The following is a 26,757-nucleotide window of genomic DNA, read 5'->3' on the forward strand; positions in this document are numbered from 1 at the left end:
TTTCAGCCACAGAAAAATACAAGTATGTTTGCATGCCAAAATGTTTGGTGAGAAAGGTGGAATGAGGAATGAGGCAGCTTGTTCCCCATTTCTCTTCCAGAATATTTTTAAAGGCAAACACATTTACCTTTATTGAGTTCTGACAGGGCCATTTTCCCATTGGTTTCCTTTTTTCCCTGTTACAGCAGAGTGTGTGCAGCTTATATAATACAAATTCTATAGGTCAGCAAAATTTTGACAGTTTATTTACATGCTTCGACAAATTTACTTGCGTTGACACATATAAACAACAAATGAGTATGCATAATATAAAGTTAACACAAAATCATTTGCTTTAAATTTTTTTCTAGATACTTTGCTCATCAATCGCAATTCACTGAAAATTCCAGCTTTATTGTTTGCACCTTTAAAAGAGTGAAAATGTTACTTGTAATAAAAGTGGTACCACTGAATGATTTCCAGGTCATGACATCCTGTACAGGCATGAAGTGCCCATTATACACAGACAGCATGTCAAAGTTTTATTGGTGAAAAAATGCTGACTAAAAATGTAATCTCATGACCCCAGAACCCTTGCTATGACCCCAGAATCCTTGCCATTTGTTACCTATGACAGTTGAACTACATCTACACATGATTGGATATTACGTACTGCGTGTGGTTTCAGTTGCCCGAGACTGCAATCATGTGTGTGAGTTGCATTTGTTTGTGTGTGTGTGTGTGTGTGTGTGTGTGTGTGTGTGTGTGTGTGTGTGTGTATCGTTGACAAGAAGGCCAATGGTCGAAAGGCTTTAATTGTGAGAGTCTTATCAGTGACTCAACATCTCTGCTATATGGTGAGTAGCAACTTCCCTTCTCATAATATTGTTACATTCCATCATGGATTTTCCATTGTTTGATAGAGATGAGAGTGGTTGAAATGTTTTAAAAAGGTAACAAATTTTAAAACTAAGCTGTATCAATAAACAAGAATTTAAAATATAACACTCGCGTTGGGAGAATCACCAAAGACTGTTCATAAAATGCAAACAAAACACAGCAGGCCAAAATGCTGGTAAAGATGTGTTTAAAAAAGGGGCCAGATTACTGTGGCTGGCTGACTACTGAGGAGTGACTTACTAAGCTACTCCATGACTCACTAAATTCTCACACTTCAAATTTTGAGACGGAGCACTGATAACAAACAAAACCCTAAAACATGAACCACACTCGCCTCTGCCATTTAAAATAGAGAATGGATCCTGTTGCAGATGCAGGTCTGCCCTCAGGTTGTCGTAAAACACACTCAATTAAAATCTGCTGTATATACACCTGGAGAACACATTTTTAACACTTTGGTGGTTTCTTGCACTGTAAGAAAAGCCATATGTTAATGGGTACTGTCCTACTCTGAGACTTGTAATGATTGCTTCTTCAGCTTGACATGGACAGAGGGAGGTAAGCCACGCTCGAATTGAAGGTTTCACAGACCTCAGCTTATTCTCCTCACTTTCATCTACTGAGCCTCTCACTTAACACTATAAGTGTCAAAGGAAGATTCTTTCAAACCCAATCAGTCACAGATAATGCACAATTCAACTACTGGATCTACTCACCTCAATTCCATCACTTGCAGAATCTAGTAAATCTGCAAATACAGAGACAAACTGGCTTGTCATGAGACGTGGCCTCAAACTCTGCACCTCAGCTACATTACCTAAAAGACCCATCATGTTTCTCAACAGTTCTTCTTTATCTGGAAATGTCTAGAATAATGGAACCACAGGATTTAAAATATAATCATTTAGAGAAAAATTGTAAGTAGCAGAAATAAATATTTATGCATACAACATGATAAACAATAAAATGCATACAGTTACAACTATTACTTGTATTGTGTGTTTCTAGGGCCTTGTCCTCTTATATTATTTTGACAAATAATAAATTATTGGTGACAGGATATGGGTTTGTAAGAATAAGGGTATAACATTTCATATTTCTTCCAGAAAGAAAATTATTTCTTATAAAGTATTAACTATCAACAAAAAATAATCAATTTCTGAAAAAAATGTAACTGGATAGAAAAAACCCCTACTTACAAAATGGCAACAGGAGACACACATAAAAAAGATATAGCCATATGTAATAACTTTTTAAGTGTGTCCTCCTGCTGCCTGGCGAGTAGATTTTTCATCTATCCAGTTACATTATAAAGTAATAACTATTGCAGATTATACACATTCCTCATATTAACCTCATAGTTTTTTACTAACTGCAACAGGAAATCATTTACAACAAAAAATGACAAATAACAAAAATTTAGGAACAAAAGCGGTTTCATAAATGTGTTAGCACATCAAATACTTGCCAGTACTAGATACCATATTTATCAACCAATGCAAGTAAGTTACTGACAGGCAGTATTTTGCTACACATTCATTTGTTGATTCTTACACTGTGTTCGATATGTCTCATCACTAATGAGAATCATCAGCAATGCACAATGAATCAAAATCAACATTAATAAAATGAAGTAACTGTTAGAAACTGCAGCAATAAAAATTATTTTTTGCTATAGGCACAGACTATTTGTGATTATTCTAGCTAAGCTTTTTGCCAAGATCTCTTATTTTTTTGAATAGGTAGAAATGCTTCACAACATTGTTCACTAATCACCTTTTAGTGTGATATGAGGATGACTTGTGATTTCTTACGGTTAAGTTCAATACTCAAGTTTCATGGCCATTGCCATATTGAACAAATATCATCATACATACATAAAATAGCAATATCAATGTTCTTAAGGATGGCCTTTGATAAAATTGGCTGTCATTAGCATAGTGCTATGCACATGAATGGAGCAGAGAGAAATACTGACACATAGTGAGAAAAGCATTGGACCAAAGACTGAACCCTGGGGGCTACTGACAGCTCAATTCTAAAGTGGATTCTCTGAATCACAGATGACTATTTGGGAACATTGCTGATGGAGCAGTTGTGACAGTGTGCAGTATCAAAGTCCATAAAATAGTTCCTGAAAGCAATCTTCACATACAAACAGAAAAATGGTGCTGCAGGACTGCAGTTTATCATAGTTTAGCAGATCTGAGCCTAATATTTGTAGCCAGTTATCCAACTAGGAAAAAGTGAGCTGCAGTTTAACATAGAATCCAAAGAAATGTTTTGTTCTTGTCAAACCCTCTCTACCATTAAAACATAACTGCTAGGTTACAAAAGAAATATATAAAAGAAATCGTACTCCAACCAGGATATGACGCCACGATTTTCTGCTAAAAAAACACACATTTTAGCACTACACTATCAAGCTCAACTTAAACTGTAATTTTGAAAACAACACCTTCACTTTAACGTGTAATCTGAACCACGTGTTGCTTCTGGTGAATGTCCACATCCTTGAGAGGTGAACACTAGGTTTACAGACAGTGACAACTCCATAGTCCAACTGTTATTTGAGTCCATGACATTTTGGTTTTCAAGCATGAAAGTTACTGGTAGACCAACGAACCCAACTTGCACTTTCCTCAAGCTTCATTGTTGTCTGGAGTTACGGCAGCTGTACCACTAGATAGCAATGCCATCATTTTCGCAGTGGCATTGGACTTTATTTCATAACAACTCCACCAATTTCCACGAAACACGCACATATTGTATGTTTTTATTTACAATTCTGTGGGATTTGCTTTACAGAACATCAAATTTTACATTTCTAAGGAAACTTTAGAATCCTCTGATTTACTATTGACTGATCCAGTACATTATTTTGACAGTTCTCTTGCAGTGCTTGGGAAGATGAGTGAAATTAAAGTTGACACAAATGCCTGTGGATTCACGGAGGAACAATTAGTTTCATTTAACTAAGCAAGGTTGACAATATGTGATATGGAATATAGTTTTTCACACAGTACAAAGCCTCTTTAAAAGACAACTGGCACCTATTTATGCCTGATAACTGAATGATGGTGTTCCTCATCCACTGAAAGAGTTCTCTTTCTTGAATAATTGTGGTAAAAGGGATAGAAAGAAAAAAGGATGGCAAAAAGATAGGAAAGAAAGAAAGACTTCCAGTCACACAGAGTATTGTGTCAACACAAGAGCAAGAGCTGAAAATCTGTGTCAGACCGAGACTCGATCCCGGATGCTCTGCTTCTCTAGAACGGTTCCTTTAACTGCCTCGGCAATCCAGACATGCTTTTTGTCAGATCCAAATTCCCGACTTCTGCTCACTGCACAACAACAACCACTGCCCATTAACTTCCTATTCAAAGATTTCTAATTCCTGTAGGAGTTTGGATGTTGGCTGTGCATTCACACTAAAACTTTTCCATCAAACAGCCCATAGAATCATAGATATGAGTGGTGTCTGTCAGATACCACCCATATCAATCATATATATAGTTATCTATTCTGCTTTTTCTTCAAATGTTTGTCAAATATTTAGTTAATAAGTGCAGTATTTGAGGTCGATAAATACATGGCGAGTCAGCATTATCTGACAGTTTTTTAAATTTATAGTACACTGTGACATTTTGAGATGCAGGAACTTCTTGATTTCATGAGATATACAATGAATAGCAGTTTAAATCTTACATGTTAATTCTGACAGAAATTAATCTTTTGTGGAAGATAATGCCCTTTAAGTGCTTGCTCTCTTTTTCTGCAGACTCATTGACCCACTAAGCAGAGTTTGTCATCACTCACTCTAATGTGTTATGGGGTACAGCATGAATCTCTTGTTCAAAGGCATCCTTTAATTGAAGCACAGAATGTGGATCACTGATGCACACTTTGTTCTTGAGGGAAATGCACAAGAAAAAATCACATGTGCTAAGATCAGGAGAGTGATGTGGCCAGTCAACATAGCCTGTTTTGGAAATCATTTTCATCAGAAACAACTTCCTTACTTTGGCCATACAAACATTGAAAGTGTTAGCTGTTGCACCATCTTGCTGAAACCAAACATTTCGACAATGCATGCCACAGCGATGAAGTTTTGGGACGCAAAATTCATGCACCATGGTAAAATAACGCTCACAGTTCATGGTGATGGCTCACCCATTTTCTTTGAAGAAATAAGGCTCTGTGACACCAAATTTCCCTAATCCAGTCCACATTGTAACTCTACCGCAATCTGATGGATGCTGGGGAGTGTTGCTTGGGAACCAATAACCACAGTTTTGTTGCTGTCTAGGAAAAAAATAAGCCCCATCTGACATTAAAATCATAACAATAGGTTTTTCCTGCAACATCTCTTACTACCTCAGCAAAATGCCTCCTCCTCACAAAATCTTGAGGCTTCCACTCCCGGGGAATTATGTAATGCTGAAAACTTAGACTATGCAAAGTGCATCGGACAGCTGAATTTGGTAACCCAATACACTGAGTGTCTCATCTTGCAGATCAGTTGGGGCTCTGTTGAATTGCATCACATAGAACTTTCAACATTTTCAAATGACATGGCCTTCTTTGTACTTCATCCAATAACCCCCCTCCCATTCAGAACCTGTCTCATGAAAGTTCTTAGCTCACAGCACAATGGTACTGTGGACTGGAACTGCACCATTGTGTGGGACCTTGAATTGGTGAGAGAACTTCCTCTGAGTGGTGGTCAAAGATTCTGCATTTTTAAAGAACATCTCTATGGGTGACATAGTGTCGCACTGTCCACCTCTCCACTGTAACTAAACTGCCACTGCATGGGAAAACAATGAGTCCAAGTGAACCCTACCATTACACTGACTCATCCACTATTACTAGAGTCAAAAACATCAGGTAACACTGACTCAGTGAGTATTTTTTGTGTTTTAGCACCTAAACATCCATACTCTATTAATTATGATGTTGTGTGACTGCTGCCACTATCATTTTGAGTGTGCCAACATTAGTTGTTCCTAATATTTTTCCCTGCTCCTGATATTTACTGATGTTGTAATTTCTGTTGCCCAAATTTTGTAAATTTTTTATTTCTAATTACATAGTCCTGTAGCTCTCATTATTTTTCTTGGCTTTGTTACACATGATCCAAATCTTCCCTCCACAATTGAAATTTTTTCTCTTTCTTTTGTGTTATTCTTTTCAACAAAGATAACAGGATGCCTGGTATTCAATTTTCTTAACATGCCTGATGCAAAGAGACAATTGTCTCTTTTTATCTTACAGAAAACATATCAAAATAAACGAAGGCAAGAGAGCAGGTAAAACTCTGGTATTTTCTTGACATTGGCACAACTGCTACAGTTGTAGCTTTTGGTAAAAACTGGAAGAAGTCAATCACACAGTTGTTCTGAAAATGGATAGGAATCTTTGCATTAACTAACGAGAAGAAAAACCGGTGATCATAGTCTTAAGGTAACATTAACATTATAAAATTACTTCAGAAAATCAGTACAGTAAACATCAAATTTCCTCCACCACATTTTAAGTTCTACATGTCAACAATATACACCAGAAATACACTGACGTGAAAAAAGTAATGGGATAGTAACAAGCAGATATACAGATGGCAGTAGTATTGCATACACAAGGTATAAAAAGGGAGTGCATTGGCAAGGCTGTCATTTGTAATCAGGTGATTCAGGCAAAAAGGTTTCCAACATGTTTATGAGCACATGACGGGAATTAACAGACTTTGAACATGAAATGGTAGTTGGAGTTAGACGCATGGTTCATTCCATTTCAGAACTCATTAGAGAATTCAATATTCCAAGATCCACAGCGTCAAGAGTATACCAAGAATACCAATTTCAGGCATTACCTCTCACCACAGACGATGCAGTGACCGGCGGCCTTCACTTAATGACTGAGAGGAGCACTGTTTGCATAGAGTTGTCAGTACAACAGACAAGTTACACTGCATGAAATAACCACAGAAATCAATGTGGGATGTATGACGAATGTATCATTAAGGACAGTGCAGCAAACTTTGGTGCTAATGGGCTACAGGAGCAGATACCCCATGTGATTGCCTTTGCTAACAGTATGACATCACCTGCCGTGCCTCTCCTGAGCTTGTAACCTTATCAGCTAGACCCTAGATGACTCAAAAACTGTGGTGCGGTCAGATGAGTCCTGATTTCAGTTGGTAAGAGCTGACAGTATGGTTTGAGTGTGGCACAGACACCACGAAGCCATGGACTCCAGCTGTCAACAAGGCACTGTACAAGATGGTGGTGGCTCCATAATGGTGTGGACTGTGTTTACAAGGAATGGACTGGATCCTCTGGTCCAACTGAACTGATTGCTGACTAGAAATAGTTAAGTTCGCCTACTTGGAGATCATTTGTAGCCATTCATGGACTTCATGTTCCCAAAAAACAATGGAACTGTTATGGATGACTATGTGCCATGTAACTGGACCACAATTGTTCATGACTGGTTTGAAGAACATTCTGGACAATTTGAATGTATGATTTACTCACTCAGATTGCCCAACACGAATCCCATCGAACATTTAAGGGACATAATCAAGAGATCAGTTTGTGCACAAAATCCTTCACTGGCAACACTTTTGCATAAATATTGAGCCATGCTGGCTCTATAGCCATCCATATGGCATGGGACTTCCAATGACTTGTTGAATTCATGCCACATGAGCCGCTGCACCACAGCAGCCAAAAGGAGGTCCAACATGATATTAGGAGGTATCACATGACTTTTCTAACCTCACTGTGATATGATGTACTGCAGTACACAATTAAACAAGAAATTGATCAGTTTGAATGTTGTCAACTTACTTAAATTTTTCCATACTTACACTCAAGCACCCAAGAAAGAACTCCATTCCTCTTCCATCAAGAAACCTTTGGCAGTTGATGGCTGTCTCATCAGTAACATTCCACATGGTCGACCACGCAACTTCCAAAACATCATCACACACCTTTCGAGACAGTCTGTCTTCAATTAATGCTAGCATCCTCTAATGAAATAAACAATGTATGAGTATGTGTGCACCAATGCACTACTTCTGTTGCAATATATATGCATCTACACACATCACAAAAAGTTTTGCACAACCCCGGTTCCGAGAACTCCTGAAGATACACATTGACTGTGGATATTGTATCACAGACTGTTCAGAGATGTCACTAAACCTGCCCAAAGATGTAAACAAATATGCATGAGCAGCACCTATTAGATGGAGGGGGTCTGACAGCCGATCAGTTCCAGCCATTCCACCAGGAAAGAGGTACACGGCTCATGTTGTCTGTAGTTCAACCATGCCTAGACCGTCAATACCGTGGTTCAATCGCATCCACAGGCCATCCAAGGGCTACTACTGAAGTGGGTGACCGCCACCTATGGAGGAACCCTGTCAGCAATGCCACCATGTTGAATAATGCTTTTTGTGCAGCCACAGGACACTGTGTTATGACTCAAACTGTGCACAATAGGCTGCATGATGCACAAGTTCACTCCCAACGTACATGGCGAGGTCCATCTTTGCAACCATGACACCATGCAGTGCGGCACAGATGGGCCCAACAACATGCCGAATGGACCACTGAGGATTGGCATCACGTTTTCTTCACTGATGAGTGTCGCATATGCCTTCAACCAGACAATCGTCAGAGACTTGTTTGGCGGCAACCCGGTCAGGCTGAACACCTTAGACACACAGTCCAGCGAGTGCAGCAAGGTGGAGGTTCCCTTCAGTTTTGGGGTGGCATTATGTGGGGCCGGCATACGCTGCTGGTGGTCATGGAAGGCATCGTAACGGCTGTACGATACGTGAATGCCATCCTCTGAGCATATCGGCAGCATATTGGCGAGGCATTCGTCTTCATGGATGACAATTCGCACCCCCATCGTGCACATCTTGTCAATGACTTCCTTCAGGATAATGACATTGCTCGGCTAGAGTGGCCAGCATGTTCTCCAGACATGAACCCTATCGAACATGCCTGGAATAGATTGAAAAGGGCTGTTTATGGACGAAGTGATGCAACAACCACTCTGAGGGATATATGCCAAATCGTCATTGAGGAGTGGGACAATCTGGACCAACAGTGCCTTGATGAACTTGTGGATAGTATGCCACAACGAATACAGGCATGCATCAATGCAAGAGGACGTGCTACTGGATATTAGAGGTACTGGTGTGTACAGCAATCTGGACCACCACCTCTGAAGGTCTCGCTGTATGGTGGTATAACATGCAATGTGTTGTTTTCATGAGCAATAAAAAGGGCGGAAACTCTTGGTACCAAGGTGATGCAAAACTTTTTCTAATGTGTGTATAATAAATTAAATATAATAAACACACAACAGCTACTGGACTGTCTGTAGATTGTCATTGTTGCTATAATTAATGGAATTCCAGAAATAACACCAAGGATGTTTTCCAAGTAGGTGAAAGATAAAATGAGTGAAGGTCAATACTGTTCAAGATATACAAAATACTTTTAGAGGACAAAGTAAGAAATAAATTTTAAATGTGTAATTATCAATACAGTTCATACTACACAGAACAGTACTTGTGTCTAAAGCATGAATCAGTCTTCTTCATGAGAAGAATATTATGAATATTTGCAACAATCGTTTGAGTTTCCTTATTTCCACACACAAATTAAGCTACCAACAAAATCCTTTGACATAACCCATAAGTTTCTTAATGTGTATCAAGTTTCTAAATTCATGTTAACCACTGGTACTTTGATGTATATCACTCATACCTAAACAATTATTGCAACAACATCAACAACAACATTAAAACTAAGAAAAAAAAACAACAAAATGCATTTGCTTACAACCACAAATGCAGTTTTTTAAATTAAATTCAAAAAGGTCATTTAAAATACAATTTTTTGCATTACAAAGTTGCAACAGAGTAATGTTGGTGCATGACAATCCCATCTTTTATATCATCAAATGAAAGAACATTTGTGACAAAGATACTCTAATGTGATATCAGAAAGCTGAACATTCATTTATCCTACACACTGTGATAAGGACTGATGCTTCATTCAACACTTCCCTACCATAAACAAGAGAAAATTGATGGAATAGAGCAATCCAAGTTACTCTGTCTGATGGAAATTCAAGAAGATGCCACAAGCAGGAAAAAAAATGTAAAATAACAGAAAGACAACTACTCATCTATAGCAGATTGATGCTTGGAGCACAGAAACGCCTAACAGAATAAAGCATTCACACTCACTTTCGAGCACTAGCTCTTTTTCTAGCAAAAAGTGCAAACATTCACACATGCACCATCACACAGACACCACAAACACAGTGTAGTGGAAATGGCATGACTAGTAGTTACTGATACTACTGAAAACAAATGCCTGAGCTGATGGAGGTGGGGAAGGGACAGGGAAGGATGTGGGGAGGAGGTAAGGAGGGTATGTCAGGCAAGATGCAATTCTTTGGACGGATGACTCCGTGAAGTATATGGAAGAGAGACAAGTAGTGTCCTACCCACTAACTTTCTGCCATGAGGACACACAGTTAATGCTGCCTAGTGCTACTAAAGAGTAGAACAAAAATGCTTCGGCACATTCTCATTTGGTGTCATCCTACTGAATGGCAGTTCCCACTTATGATAAGCTACAGCATCTCAAGCTGAAGTTGTGGAATTGGGTAATTGTCAGCTATCATGGCCAAAATAAAGCTGTGATTTGGGGCAGCCTGTTGCCATGTTTAAATGAAGTGTACAAAGTCTAAGACTGGTATTTCTGCAAGATGTTCCAATAATACACATGATGCTTTGTTACAAAAGCCTGTGTGGCTCCCGATGACATGTAAAAGTGGCAAAGGTTGTACTTTATTTACACAGTGTCTAATAGAAATATTAGGATACAGGAACACTACACACTGAACTAGCGTTTTATGCAAAGCAGAAGGGAAATCACATAAATGGCAGGAATGATCATTCAAAGCAAAAAACTCTAGTAAACTTGGGCTCTAAAATGCATACTTTAAGCTATATGAAAACAATTTCATCTTCGATACTATGAAAAAGATCTCTTCTAATGTTATCTTGTGATGGTTTGCCTTCTGTGTTTCTTCGTTTGTTGTCCTCAGTGTCAACGTACTGCGTTGTGATACTGGCTGAAAAATGGGGTGTGGAAGTACAACACGGAATACTTTAAATAATGTAACAGACAGGTGCATAGTTGCATTTCACAGCAGTTTACTTTCACTGTTCACTGTTGGTGGCCAAAAATAGCTTATTCATGATTCAACTGTAACTATGCTTTTGCATTATTTTTACCTAGTACCACATATCATGCCACTGTAAGTTAACAGATGACAGCCACCAAAGCCCCAGTTAATCTAAATTATAAAATAAAAATGTAACTTTTAATATAGTCAAATGGAAGATACTTTCACTTTACTGGTTATGTGAAGTATACTGTTGACTATACTCCATAATAAATTTACAACATATGTTGTTAGAACAAAATCTTTTCCTTACTTCACGATATGATCAGTTTTCATAAGTCTTAAATTCTTTGTTCCACTTACCTACTCCCCACATAATAACCTGCCTTCTTTGAGTCTTTAAAGTCCATTCCTCTAGCAAATGTTCACCATTAAATTCCACATGCTTTACTTTTCTTTGTCTTCTCCTATCACAGTTTTTGGTACACATGTCTTCCAGAATTATCTCTCTTGTTTCTCCACTTTCCCTCTTCACTGCCACTATTTTTCATGTTAAACTTGCACTAAATTACTTACAATAGGTCTTAAATGCATGCATTATTTTGTCCAGTATGGCTTGAGAACTAAGATGTCGACTAAAATATTAACAATGAAAAAATGCTGGAACTAGCCACAATTTTTTAGAGTGAATGAATATTTGAAAGAAGTATTAGGCAAAGACCATTTTTACATGATGACATCCATTTTTTCTGTAATTTTAAATGCCTTCAAGCTGAGAAATATTACTTTATCTTAAAAACAGCAAACTGCAATGGCACAAAAAAATGAAGACTGCTCACATTACTTGTCATGAAGTAGTAGGGCAGGCTGTTCCATTGCTGGCCCTTTGGGCATGGGCACTCATGAGTGCCCATCAGCACACCCAAGGATTGGGTAGTGCCTGGTAGTGCTATTGCACTATACTCAGGTCTTGAACCACGAATGCGTGAGATGTTTGCCCACCCCTGCCAGCATGCGCTCAGCGGAGGCGCATGGTTGCTTAAATTATGACCAGACTTCCTTACGACACACGCGTGACCTATTTGCCCATTACTACCCCCTTTTCTCACACTACCCAACTGCCCATGGAAAGTTGCTGGAGCTGGAACAGCCTGTACTAGAATGTGACCCTGCATTGTATCCTTGTGCCGACAAGTTTCATCAAAGCTGATCAGCTCTGTGGCAGCAAACCAGACATTCCTTCCACCACATCACAAAATGTCAAGCACAAGATCTTGCACAAATGAAATAAATCTATAAAGAATTTGTGCACTTAACAATTATGTTCAGTCACTAGTGTTTACCCTCAAAAGTAGGCACCCATTTGAAACTATACACATCTGCATTTAATTATTTATTTATTTTTATTAATTTACATTTTTTTGCATGGAGCCATCACAATGATAAGAAATAATAGTAAGACAATAATTACACATACAAAATATGTTACATACTACAAGTGTTGCACCTTATATTTATTTTATACATTTCTTAAATTACAGTTGATATACTACTGGTTCATGTTACTGTTAGTGTTGAATGGATACAAACATTTTTCTATTAGAAAAGATATTAGTTTTGTTTTAAAACCATTCCCTATATGAGTTTTTAGAGATTTGGGTAGTTTGTTAAACCAAAATCAAACCATTGATGTATGGGCTTCTGTCTGTCATTTTTAATGTTGTTCTTTAGTGGAAATAGTTGAATTTTGTCCTGGTGGTGTAATCATACACATCGCTGCACTTGCTCCCCATTATACAAAAGATTTCTGCAAGGAGTTTTATGCAAGACTGCTTAGGAGATCTGCCATTTTCACACTTCAGAAAGGTGCAAGAACACTACAGCCAATATCATCAACTTATCACAATATATAAAAACAGTTCAAAGTCAAAAGACAGTCAAAAAGTTTTCTGCAATGTGAGCAGCCAAATTCCTTTTGTGCTGAGGTAGAATACTGCTTTCTGTGTACCATGTTCCCTTATGACAGAGATTAAGGCCTCTTGTGATAGACCTTCACTTTCAAATGTTAGTATGTGTGAATCAATAAGGTAGTGCACAAAATAGAAAGTTAATCAATTTGAGTTACCGTAAACCAAGTATACTTTGCATTTTTTCCCTGACATATTGTTCTAACATTTCTGCAGTTCTCCCATATTTGATATAAAGATTTTGCCTTTTGCATGGATCCTTTCAAAGCTATGCTGATTTATTTGTATATAGTCTGGCCATTATAAATTTCTGAATCTCATATTTATATACTAAAAAGATATGGTGCAAAAATCATCACAGGTGGAGGATACTTTGTACCAGTTTAAAGATTCGATGGAAAAAAGCAAGGTGACTTTGCATTATATTTACCCATACTGACAATCTTAAGTGAGTGCAAAAGTTTGCAATATATTAAAAGCTAAAAAATTATAAAATTAGTCAGTTTTTCTAAAACAATTATCAGGATTCAATTTACATACAAAATTAATGCTATAATGTCATACTGAAATATCTACAATTTCTGAGTTGTTTAGGAGGTTTAATGGACCTCAAAAGAATCTTCTTAACTGAAAATATCAGTGGTTCCAGGTCACTTCTAAGATTTGTTTGATCTTTGCAAGGAAGAAACCACTACTTCTTCTTTGTTACACATAACTATTTTGCCTGAAAAAGATTCATTTTCATGTGGAAAGATTAAGAATTCCCCACATATTCCCTTCAGAGGTAGTAAATTTCCAGAAATTTAATCTTCGTCTAACTCTGAGTTGATCTTCTAAGCACAAAGTTGGTAAGGGGTTCTTGTGGTAGGGTGTCCCATTCCTCCACTAATGCGGCTGATAGCTATGCTGGATGGTTGTTGATGTATATGGACGTGCTGCAGTATGTATACCCAAAGGATCGAATATGTGCTTCATGGGATTTAAGTCGGGGAAACTGGCAGGCCAGTCCATTCGCTGAATATTCTCTCATTCTAACAGCTGCTCCACCTATGCTGTTTGATGTGGTCACACGTTGTCATCCACAAAAATGAAGCTAGGGCCAAATGCACCCCTGAAAAGATACACATAGGGATGGAGCACAGTGTCACAATATCGCTGACTGATGAGTGTACCATGTTCAAAGATTTCAAGGTCAGCAGGCCCATGCAATGATATGTCTTTCACTCCATACCACATGGACCACCAAAATAACTATGTTCAACAATGCTGAAAGTACCCTCATATGTTGGCAGGTGGGAACATGCACCCAGAAACATTATCAAACATGATCATTTTTGTGGTCCAGACATGGAATGTGTAGGCATTGTCTTTGAACATATAACACACACTTGTCAACATTATTGTTGCACTGTACTGTTTCCAATGTGTGTTTTTAGAGGGATGCATTCAACACTGACTTCCTTTTTGTGGATAGCAATGTCTGACTGCATCGAACAGTGCAAATGGAAGAGTTCTTGGGAGGAGAGGATATTTGGCAAACTGACTGGCCTGCTCATTCCCCCAGTTTAAATCCCCTCAAGCACGTGTTGGTGAGATGTATTGTATCATGTCCACATGCACTAACAACCATCCAGCACTCATCAACCTTGCTGCAGGAGATATGGAAAGTCCTACGATAAGAGCTCCTTCCCAACCTTGTGGCCAGAACAGGAGCATGTTGTAGAGCATGCATTGCTACCTGTAGTGATTACACACTCTATTAAGACCCATGTTCCACCTTCTGTAATGCCTACAGGACCATCATGAATTGTGGTGACTTCAGTGCAATTATATCTTTGAATAAAGGTATCTTTTCTGTTTGTCTCAATGCGTATTTCTTTGAGTTATCTTTGTGCTACACTGTAGCACTATTTTTTTAATGCTTGGTCCAAGTTTCATTTGTTATGTTACTTGGCAGTGACACATTATGTGAAAGTTACTTTCCCCCTTAAGTTTTCATCTTATCACTTCCATGTTTGCCAAAAATATGATGTGGCAGCTCGCTATGATCACATGACAGAAAACCACATTTATGGAATTCTGATTTTAAGTTTGCAGGTGAACTAATAAATATTTCACCCTTAGCTTGTCCAGAAACTAGAGAAAGTGTTGCTTTTGCAAAACTGCCTTTTTAGTGACCTAAACGTTTCCTTCAACAAACTTTGGAACACTGAAATGATGCAACATCCAAAGGCTGTGTCAGATGAGTACTATTTAGAGGAAATCAGATAACACAAATATAATTCTCTTTGCAAATTTCATCAGAAGATATGTAATGTGTGAAAACAAAGTGTTACCTATGAGGACTCCTTTGTGTTACGAGTTCTTTATAATTGAGGTAGCATAAAACTTTGGAACCAGTTAGTCAATATATCAGCAGTAAACCACCGAGTCTTGGAGCGTTTGTACTTACAGACTTTTGAGCCATCTTCCTGCCAAATTCATCATAAGTCCTATGACTGGTAAACCATATGTGGTGAGAGGAGTTCACAAGCTGAACCACTGATATGCTTGCCTATAAGCTTCTGGAAACAAGACACTTAAGTTAGTTATGACTCTTTCAGAAGCTGGATCATCTGTGAGATCTGTCTCAACACTATTCCATATATTTGCAGGTGGCGAATTCTCCTACACCTCTTTTAAATTGCCTATGTAACCTGTAAGAGTTTGCTTTGTTATTGATGCCCTTGTTCTCTTGATATTAGCAGAAAAACACTGTTTCATTTTTGTATAAAAACTTTACTTGAAACATCACTATAGGATAGTCACAATGTTGAGCTAACCAAAAAACAAACAATTTCTTGCTGATATCTAAGAATAAAGAGCATCCAGGGATATATGTTGACCTGCAGCTCTCAATAAAATAGTGACTTTATCACTCCTAATAACTGTCCCTACTCCCCAGGTTCTAATAGCACCATAAAATTAAAACTGAAATGGATATGACAACCAAATTGAATGACAATTGGTGAAGGCTAGGTAAGTCTGCCAAGTCTGTCTTGGAATAAACAGGCATTTTGTTTGGCATCTGTTCTGCCTTTTCTAGCTTCAGGAACCAACAATAGGGGTACAAAAACCTGGTTTAAAGCATTTGATGGAATCATAGTGTGGGTGCCACAGGCCACTGACATCAATGTTAAGTATCACATCCTTTTGATTAAGTACTGTACACAGCCTGTCACATGGCGAATGTATAGGATTGGGTACAGTGTCATGCCTGACCTGCATTTACATCCAAAAGTCAGAAAAAATTAAAAAGGGCAATGAATATGATGACCTATTGGTGCAATTGGTCAAAGTTGGCAAATGTGCGAACATAACTTGAAAAATGTCTTATGTCTCAATAAACTCATTAGGAATTATGCTGAAGAATTCACTGGGTACCAGGAATGGTTGGCCTTAGATGAGTTCCTGGCTGAAATGTTATGATTTTTCTTGGTGGTACCGTGGAGACACAGTACAACAATGAGTAGAGCTTATGTACAATATTGCTATTCATGGTACCTTAGAGACACTTTTAACTGGCACTGTAAATGCTCACTCTAAAGTCCAAACATACTTCATACCTTGGAAAAAAGCAAGGATTTGAACAGACCTAACTCAAATAGCTAGCCTAAGTTGGTGGTGATACAGAGAATCACTCAGAAATGAACAATCCATCAGCAAAGAAAGATAGTGGTAAAGCCATGGTTCCGACCATAGGAAAAACTTAATGCCAATGTGTGAAGTGGTCAATCATATTTAGACAGTAGCTATGTCATTTCCATCAATATTGATATGGACATGAGCAGATCCATTGGTTGGGTGGGATGAATGAGCCAAGAGGTGAAGTGATGTGGCGAGTGATCTAATCATGTTGACGGACCATACAATGATCCACAAAAACTACAGTTCCTGGCCATATTCACCAACACAGAGGTTTGCTTAGCCAGTCTCATCACAGTCCTGACTCTGCAGTGTTCAACCAATTCTTTAGCAACAAGACTGCCTGCTGATGGGAGTTTAAATCAACAATACGGTGCACTCTATGCAGAAACTTTGCAGTACAATGTTAGATTCGAATGAAGTAGCTGGATGTCTGTAAACTAGATGATCATGCATGCAAGTTTTGCAGTTAACTATCATTTTGCTGAGACAAGGCAAGTGTTTTGTACTTGAGTTTGCCTGTAACTGTGTCTATGTCAGAAAGATTATATGAGTTATGAACTGAGCTATATAACCTAAGTATCCCTGTTAACATTGCTCCTGTCAAGTAATTTAGAGATGCTAGTGGAACAGGGTATCATAAAAGTCCAGCCTTTGTGATAGCAGTCTCAATGTTGTCAGCAGTAGTTTCTGTTTCATTGGTTGGTTGGTTGGTTGGTTGGGGAAGGAGACCAGACAGCATGGTCATCGGTCTCATCGGATTAGGGAAGGATGGGGAAGGAAGTCGGCCATGCCCTTTCAGAGGAACCATCCCGGCATTTGCCTGGAGTGATTTAGGGAAATCATGGAAAACCTAAATCAGGATGGCCGGACGCGGGATTGAACCATCGTCCTCTCGAAGGCGAGTCCAGTGTCTAACCACTGCGCCACCTCGCTCGGTCTGCTTCATTAGTCCACATTATATAGTCCAGCAGTAGATGGTCATGCATGCAAGTTTTGCAATTAGCTATCATTTTGCTGAGACAAGGCAAGTGCTTTGTACTTGAGTTCGCATGTAATTGTGTCTATACCAGAACGATCATATGCTGGTGCATTAGTTTCTCCATTGACACGGATGATATAAGTTATGAACTGAGCTATATAATCCAAGTATCACTGTTAATGTGGCAATACCTCATATGGCTCCTGTTATGAAATTTAGAGATGCTAGTGGAGCAGGGTATCATAAAACTCCAGCCTTTGTGATAGCAGACTTAATGTTGTCAGCAGTATTTCCTGCTTCATTAGTCCATTATTCCATTATAATTTCTCTCTTGGTCTTGATGAACCTCGTAAGAAATTATTCAGTGAAACAGCCAGAAGCATGTGGTTGTGCATGAAGAAGTGGAAGTGGAAGTAGTAGTAGTAGTAGTAGTAGTAGTAGGTAAAGCCAAGAAATAATCACAACTAATGAACTGCTGTAGGTTGAGGGCCGGCCGGTGTGGCCGAGCGGTTCTAGGCGCTTCAGTCTGCGGTCGCAGATTTGAATCCTGCCTCGGGCATGGATGTGTGTGATGTCCTTAGGTTTACGTAGTCCTAAGTTCTAGGGGACTGATGACCTCAGATGTTAAGTCCCATAGTGCTCAGAGCCATTTGAACCATTTTGTAGGCTGAGGGAAGCTGCTAATGGCATCCACTCTCCCCACAGTAGTCATATTCCTTGGTGACCGAACTTGCACTTCAGTGGGTTGACAACTAAGCCATTTAAACAGACGTATGAGACTATTTGCTGTAAGTGATCCAGCTGTCATCAATATATACGTCGCAGAACTCAAGATCAATGTTATTTCATATATCCTTGTGAACTCTAATAGAAAGAAACGGAGTACAAACAGCAGCCTCAGATAAGTCTTCTGGAGCAATGGGTATTTATTTGACAAAAAGCACATATTTGACAGAAAGCACATATTACGTCTACTGCGTTTGCTGTGGATACTGGGTAGAAATCTTCAACGTGTGGGACTAAGTACTGATCCAGATTTTTTCAGGTTTTAAGTTGGAAGTAATAACTGCTTGGGCAGCATTTGATGCTCAGCTGTGAGGCAAACTGCTGTTAGATGACATATGCCCTGAGCAAGCACAAAAGAAAGTTTCTGCTTCACTACCTTAAATTTCTCAGGAGGCAACTGATAAGACCAAGTGAGAATTGGCGGACCTGGATTGTTAGGATGTAGTGTGTAGTTGAGTGGAGGAAGGGTGCTAGCATGGACTAAACTCAGGCCACTGAACACTACACTTGACATTTGCATTTCATTCATTTAGTGACAATCCTTTGTGTCAAGGTGTGCCGCTAGACAGCGAGGCACTTAAATCACTACAGAGAACGCTCAAGTTCTACGTGTAGGAGAAAGAATACACAAGTATTCATGGACAGCCATCTGTTCTTGCCAATAAAATTGTGGAACGAACATCAAAAGCTCTTGGAATTAGTGCAAGAACAGTAATAAACAAGGAAGCATTATTGAAAAAGCTGAAAGATGTGGATGTCAACCATTACAATTCCAAGCCTTCTGGATCAGATAATATATTTTAGCGACCCCTAGAAAGAAGAAAAAGCAGCCTCACCCTGTCATTGACTTAGATTCTTTCACACTGGTGCAATTTGCAGGCATATTTATGCTTATTATAACAGGAAGAAGTATCCTACCATATCGAAGTTACTATTGTCGTTAAAAGAAAGTGGATTTTTCAGGGGTGGGAAAACGTCACTAAAAATTGTGCTGAGAAGTACGGATTTCTGTTACAAAGCACTAGACGAACACAAAATCCTGTTAGAAAAGGCGCATACTGTTACGGCTCAAAGCATATTATTGGACAAAATTGTGTGCAAAACATTCATTAAATTTGTGTTTGTGGTGACAACCAGGTGGTTTCGGTGCTGATTCTGACTACAGTGATGAGGAGCTGAATGGAATTGCACCATTGTCGCCGTAAAATGGTGCGTGAAAAGCTGTGGGTATCGATTATTTATTGCTTAACTGTCATTATAAAACATAGAGTGAGAAGTTAAAATCTCGGTTATTATTTATTTTGTAATCTATGTACCACATTGTTGTCGAGATATCAAATTCTCATTTTCTTTGCTCCGTTATCGAAAGCGAGTGTTTCATCATGGTTACATCTACTTTATAATGTGGTTGTTTATTTGCTGCCATTGTGATAGCAAGCTGAAAATGAATTCTTATATATACTGTTATTGCTCAATAGTTTGCATTTATAAGATGGAACAGAAAACCGTATCGTCTGCTTTTGTGGGCTGATGTAGCAACATCACTACTGCAGTACAACCAGCCTAACTTTACTTAATGTGAACTGTCAGGTGCAATGTTTTGCTGGTGCAGGTGTAGAGCACTGCATTCACATGATGAAACCATCTGAGCAGCACTCACTGCCCATCACTCATTCTGTATGCATTGCGGCAGCATGCAGCTTGCTGCTTCTGCACTCAGTCTCACACTGCACACACTCACTGAGTAGTCCTGCCATGTAGCTAAGGAAAAAAAAGACTCTATAAGAATTTGTCACACTGTAGTGGCACTAATGGGTCCATTGGAATACATTTTGAATTAGAATTTTTTTAGCTGTTGATTTTCCATGTTTTCCATAGAGAAAGTGTATGCGCAATACCTGAGATTCACCAAATAATACCACAGTGATTGAGTATGATCATCTATAACACAAATTAAAGTGATAATTTAACACTGAATGTTATTGAAGGACACTGACTAAGCTGTGGAACTGTACTTTGCTTGAAAGGATAACTGATGAAATAATGCTCGCATTCAGTCTGCTGCGAAATTTGCACAGACAATGAGACATATTTTGGACAGAACAAATGAAAAAGATATTTGTTGAGGAATGTGGCACTAGATAATTGTCAACTTTGTATATAATTAACAAATTACTTCAATCCAGCTACACTGTCATATGCAACCTGATCAATTGAACTAACAAGGCCTTGTTACAGGTGATAATATTTATTGCAATGACCAGAAAGACGAAGGAAGTGCAAGGTGTCCTGATAATCAGAGATGGGATAATTATTCAAATATGTACATCATTCAAACAAATTTATTTGGAAATAAATTATTTGTACCTTAAATAAAGAACAGAGCAGAATTCCACTGTATTTTCTTTGTTTACTTCCTGTACCAATTTCTATGGCTAATGTTTATTCCCTTGGCTCAGTGCAGATTCTATTTGGTAAATAACTTATAAACTGATTGTATATAAATGTGCCTCACTTGTTCAGTGGGTTAAGTTCCAGACTACAAAGCCAAAGGTTCTGTGTACGGTTCACCATTGGTATTACAGTTTTTTCTATTACTTATAGCTTCCTTCACCTGTAACAATGAGAAAAACGCCAAGCCACGTTCCATCGTATTTCAAGTACATGCTGAACTGTAGGTCCCTTTGTAACTGGCTGTGTAAGTTGTTTCAGAAGTGGCAAGAAGTCACGAACACATCCCCAAGCCTTATAAAGCACTGCAGTGTTCGAGCCAACTTTCGGGTTGAGCACAGCTTTACTTACTTTACCACAAAAATACTTCATAGAAGCGCAAGCAGCCTTAGCAGTGACACTACCGATGCAGCCCAATTCAGCTGACTCTGAACTTGCCACCCCCCCCCCCCCCTAACCACCACTAACATGTGGAAGTGTTCTACATAACTTGTAATCTGCAGCATCTATCCCACTGTACCATGATTGCTAACACTATCAGGGTATGGGTATCTTGTTGATATAATTTATTTATTTTTTTGTTTGTTTTTTGTTTGTTGCTGTGCTACCAAACAAATGAACAAAGTGAGAATTCAATGGTTGCTAATGGACTTTAAATCTACAGTCTTGTAAGTCATCTGAAAGTGTTTTAGGATTAGGTCTGAATAAGTTTGCCATTAGAAGACGGAATAGTTTCTCAATCTGACATGTGCCTATGCAGTTACGTAGAGCTTAAGACTGAAAAATTTTGGATGAGCATTGGGTTTGAGTACATACACATCTACATATACACTCTGCAAGACACCACATGGTAAGTGGCAGAGGGTACCATGTACTGCCACTAGTCATTTCCTTCAATTTGCAGATAGAGAAAGGGAAAAATGACTATCTATATTTCTCCATACAAGCCCTAATTTCCCTTATCTTATCTTTGTAGTCCTTACGTGAAATGCACATTGGTGGCAGCAGAATCATTCTGCAGTCAGCTTCAAATGCCAGTTCTCTAAACTTTCTCAATAGTGTTCCACAAAAAGAACATTGTCTTACCAACAAGGATTTCCACTCACTTATTGACTGAACCTACTGCTAACAAATCTAGCAGCCCACCTCTGAATTTCTTTGATGTCTTCCTCTAATCTGAACTGGTACGGATCCCAAACACTAGAGCATACTCAAGAGTAAGTTGCATTAGTGTTCTATATACATTCTTCTTTACATATTAATCACTCTTTCCAAAAATGCTCCCAATGAACTGAAGCCGAGCAGCCGCCTTCCCTACTACCGCCCTTTCATGCTCATTCCATTTCATATCACTTTGCAATGTTATGTATATATATTTAACTGATGTGAGTGTGTCAAGTAGTGCACCACAATGCTGTATCCAAACATTACGACATTGTTTATCCTATTTATATGCATTAATTTACATTTTTCTACATTTAGAGCAAGCTGCCATTCTTCACACAAACTAGAAATTTTGTCCAGCTCATCTTGTATTCTCCTACAGTAACTCAATGAGGTCACCTTCCCCTACACCACAGTATCATAGTAAACAGCCACAGACTGCAGTTCACCCTATCCATCAGATCATTTCTGTGTAAGTATAATGAGAATAAGAGCCGTCTTCTCACACTATCCTTGGGCACTTCTGACAATACCCTTGTCTCTGATGAACACTCACTGTCAAGGACAATGTACTGGGTTCTATTACTTAAGAAGTCTCTGAGGCGCTCATCAAGCTACACTGTATGCTCACACCTTCGTAAACAGTCAGCCTTGGGGCACTGTGTCAAATGCTTTCCAGCAATCTAGGAGTATGGAATTTGCCTGTTGCTCTTCATACATCCTTTGCAGGGTGCCATGTGATAAGGGCAAGCTGAACTTTGCATGACCAATGCTTTCTAAATCTGTTCTGATTTATGAACAGAAGCTCTTCCATCTCAAGGAAATTTATTGTACTGAAACTGAGAATATGTTCAAGAATTCTGCAGAAAACTGAAATTCACGATACTCATCTGTTATGTTGTGGATCCACTCTTTTATGTTTCCTATATACATGAGTCACCTGTACTATTTTCCCAATTGCTTGGGAGTTTGTGTTTGGTGAGAGATTCACAATAAATGCATGTTAAGTAAGGGGCCAATGTCGTAGAGCACTGTCTCAGAAAACTAAATTGTGATTTCATCCAGACCTGGTGATTTATTGGTTTTCAGCTGTTCTCGTTGCTTCTCTATGCTACGGATGCCTATTACTATGTCTTCCACAAGGGAAGCTGTACAATGGTCAAGTGATGGTATGTTTGTACAATCCTCCTGTGTGAATGATATTTTAAACATGAGTTTTAAAACTCCGGCTTTCTTTTTGTTTTCCTCTACTGCCACAGCAGACTGGTCAACAAGTGACTGGAGAGAAGCCTTTGATCTGCGATTTTACATAGCACCAGAACTTTCTTGGGTTCCGAAGGTATGACAGTGGAAGCTGTATGCTTTGTGCTGGAATCTTTTCGTAGATGCATGAATTTCTACTAATTTTTGCCTGTTGTCATTTGTGTATTTTTTTTTTTATTAACTGAGAGTGCAACAGTCTTTGCTTCCTCAGCAATTTCTAAACTTTGTATAATGGGTTTTTTCCATCCTTAATCCTCTTACTCAGGACATACCGGGTGATCAAAAAGTCAGTATAAATTTGAAAACTTAAACCACGGAATAATATAGATGGAGAGGTAAAAATTGACACACATGCTTGGAATGACATGGGGATTTATTAGGAAAAAAAAACCACCCCATATTGCTAGATGCATGAAAGATCTCTTGGGCGCATCGTTTGGTGGTGATTGTGTGCTCAGCCGCCACTTTCGTCATGCTTGGCCTCCCAGGTCCCCAGACCGTAGTCCGTGCAATTATTGGCTTTGGTGTTACCTGAAGTCGCAAGTGTATCGTGATCGACCTACATCTCTAGGGATGCTGAAAGACAACATCCGACGCCAATGCCTCACCATAACTCCGGACATGCTTTACAGTGCTCCTCACAACATTTTTCCTCAACTACAGCCATTGTTGAGGAATGATGGTAGACATATTGAGCATTTCCTGTAAAGAATATCATCTTTGCTTTGTCTTACTTTGTTATGCTGATTATTGATAATCTGATCAGATGAAGCGCCATCCGTTGGACACTTTTGAAACGTTTGTATTTTTTTTGCTCTAATAAAACCCAATGTCATTCCAAGCATGTGTGTCAATTTGTACCTCTCTATCTACATTATTCCATGATTTATTCAGTTTTCAAATTTATACTGACTTTTTGATCCCCCGGTACTTCTCCAGAGTCCACAATTCCTCTACGTCCCATCATACTGGAACTAAATGATGTCACTTCATGTTATAAGTGGGATGCTAACAATAGCTTATTTGCTCTTTCTAGCCAAAATACTCTCCCAGCCTTCTTGATGGATTTATTAATTTTAGTAACCATCATTGCTAAGATGACATCATAATCACTAATCCCTGTCTCTGTACTGGTACTATCGATAATGTATAAAACATGTCCACTGCATGTGACCTGTTGAACTAACTGCTCAAGAAGATTTTTGGAAAAGTGTTCAAAAGTACTTCACAAGACTGCCTGACCATACCACCTGCAATGACTCCATAGACCTCACAGCATACACTCAGTAGGCTTAAGTCGCTTCCAACTAATATTGCATGACCTGGGTATTTCTGCACTACTGAGCCTAGACTTCTTTAAATTATTCTAAAATAGTCATGGTGAAGTCGAGTGGCCAGTATAAATATCTGGTAATTAACTTAAGCTCACAGAATCCTGTTACATGTGTGTAGATATCTACACAGTCAGACTCAATTTCGACCTGGGTAGACACAGTATATTTGACGACTGCAATGAGCACTCCCCGTCGTATGGTATCTAATCTGTCTTTTCAATACATGTTCCACGACTCACTGCTATGTATGGGCCATTCGCACACTCTATCTGCAACCTTTCTTACACCACCAGATAACAGACAGAAGACACCCACCTACGTAGGGAGAAATGATCATCATAATAAAATAAGAGAAATCAGTGCTCGAACAGAAAGATTTAGGTGTTCCTTTTTCCCATGCACCATTCGAGAATGGAATGGTAGAAAAGTGGTATGAAAATGGTTCAATGAACCCTCTGCCAGGCATTTAAGTGTGAATTGCAGAGTAACCGTGTAGATGCAGATGTAGATCCTGAAAGCTTACCAGGCCGACAGGTTGCTGTGTGAGTACCACCAGTGGACCTGCTCACTTCTGTGGGTCACGTGGCCACAAACATATTCACCTATATTCTGATGCTGCCTGGACATTTAGGCTAACACCAAGCTGCTCCATATCAATCTTTCCCTTCGAATTCTACGGGCCAGCCACTGACCAAAGAACTGGTTCATCAATCAGAGCTCTTGTTATGATAACCATCAGAACTGTTGACACCATGGTGCTGCCAGTCACCACCAAACATAGAGCCACCACTGATCACCTCAAGCACTGCTAGGTAGTGGCTTCTACACCAGAGACTGCAAAGGAAATTCGTACTGGCTGTCACCATTGTCTTACATAACTGTTCCAATAGAAAGTGAACTCACATTTTGACTTTACCTGTTATTGGGACCATCTCTCATTTACGAACTTGTGTAAAATTGGTGCTTACTATGAACTACCACATACAGTTCTTGTAAATAACACTCACCAGGAAGGAACTCTTGTTTGTGTACTTATTACCAAACTTGTTCTGCATTATTTACCTGGGCTCTGGTCTCGTTGCACCTCAACTGGTGCAGGATATACCACTTGCTACCTATTTTGGACTTTTCTACAGTTTCAGCTAGCTCTTGGTTTCAAGAATAATTTGAGTAAGGCAACTTTCATGGAGGGCAGTTAAATCAAGAACTTTGTCACGAATACTTCGACAGCTTACTGACCACAGCTTGACAGTTGAAGTGTCTTTGTATGTGACCTGATTACTTCACTCTTTGCGTATTGACTGGCGAGCATTCACCAGACGACCTCAAACTACCACATAGGCTAAAAAAAACCTATGTGCACTCCACAAATAATCTGCTACCTGAGTAGCTGCTTCCTTTGTGTAGTGCATCCCTGATCTATCAAGGGGAGTCCTACTATTTTCCCCACGCCATAATGCAGGTGTAGATATTACAGCCAAGACTGCAACAGACTCAATGGAGCCTTTGGTTGAGACCCTTCATTCGGTTTCAAATCAAATGATCCTGACCTCAGCTTTCACTATGTGCATGAAGCCAACAGTCTTCACAATTTCCACCAACTGAGGATGGCCTCAGACCCCAAGTGACAGATGCCACTGGTGCCAACATAAGCTACAACTTGCAGACAACAGCATCCTTCATGCTCCAAAGCTGCAGGAGGGCCTCCTCCATACCTCGGATGAGCCCCCGCCCCAGCAGATGTACGAGGTCCACATTGGATTCTTTTCTGACCATGGACAGTGTTTCCCTGAGGGGCTTCACAAACTGCCTCACATTGAAGCTCCTGATACCTAGCAACCCCCCCCCCCCTCCTCCCCTTCCCAAAAAAAAAAGAAAAATAAATAAATATCCTATGTACCCTGGTGACCTGTCTACCGTATTTACTCGAATCTAAGCCACACTTTTTTTCCGGTTTTTGTAATCCAAAAAACCGCCTGCAGCTTAGAATCGAGTGCAAAGTAAGCAGAAGTTCTGAAAAATG

General features: G+C 39.1%; 1 protein-coding gene across 2 annotated transcripts in view; it reads right to left on the minus strand.

Moving 5' to 3' along the window:
- The window catches only part of LOC126088557 (protein zer-1 homolog), a 160,343-nt gene that overhangs the window by 30,980 nt on the left and 102,606 nt on the right, over positions 1-26,757 (minus strand). For both annotated transcript variants that reach the window (XM_049906753.1, XM_049906744.1), the window contains exons 8-9: positions 7,751-7,912; positions 1,596-1,745 (exon numbers count right to left, since the gene is read on the minus strand). In XM_049906753.1, the coding sequence (XP_049762710.1) occupies positions 1,596-1,745; positions 7,751-7,912 (312 nt within the window). The remainder of the gene's footprint in view (positions 1-1,595; positions 1,746-7,750; positions 7,913-26,757) is intronic.

Source organism: Schistocerca cancellata, chromosome 1 (assembly GCF_023864275.1).
Source record: "Schistocerca cancellata isolate TAMUIC-IGC-003103 chromosome 1, iqSchCanc2.1, whole genome shotgun sequence".
Classification (NCBI taxonomy): domain Eukaryota; kingdom Metazoa; phylum Arthropoda; class Insecta; order Orthoptera; family Acrididae; genus Schistocerca; species Schistocerca cancellata.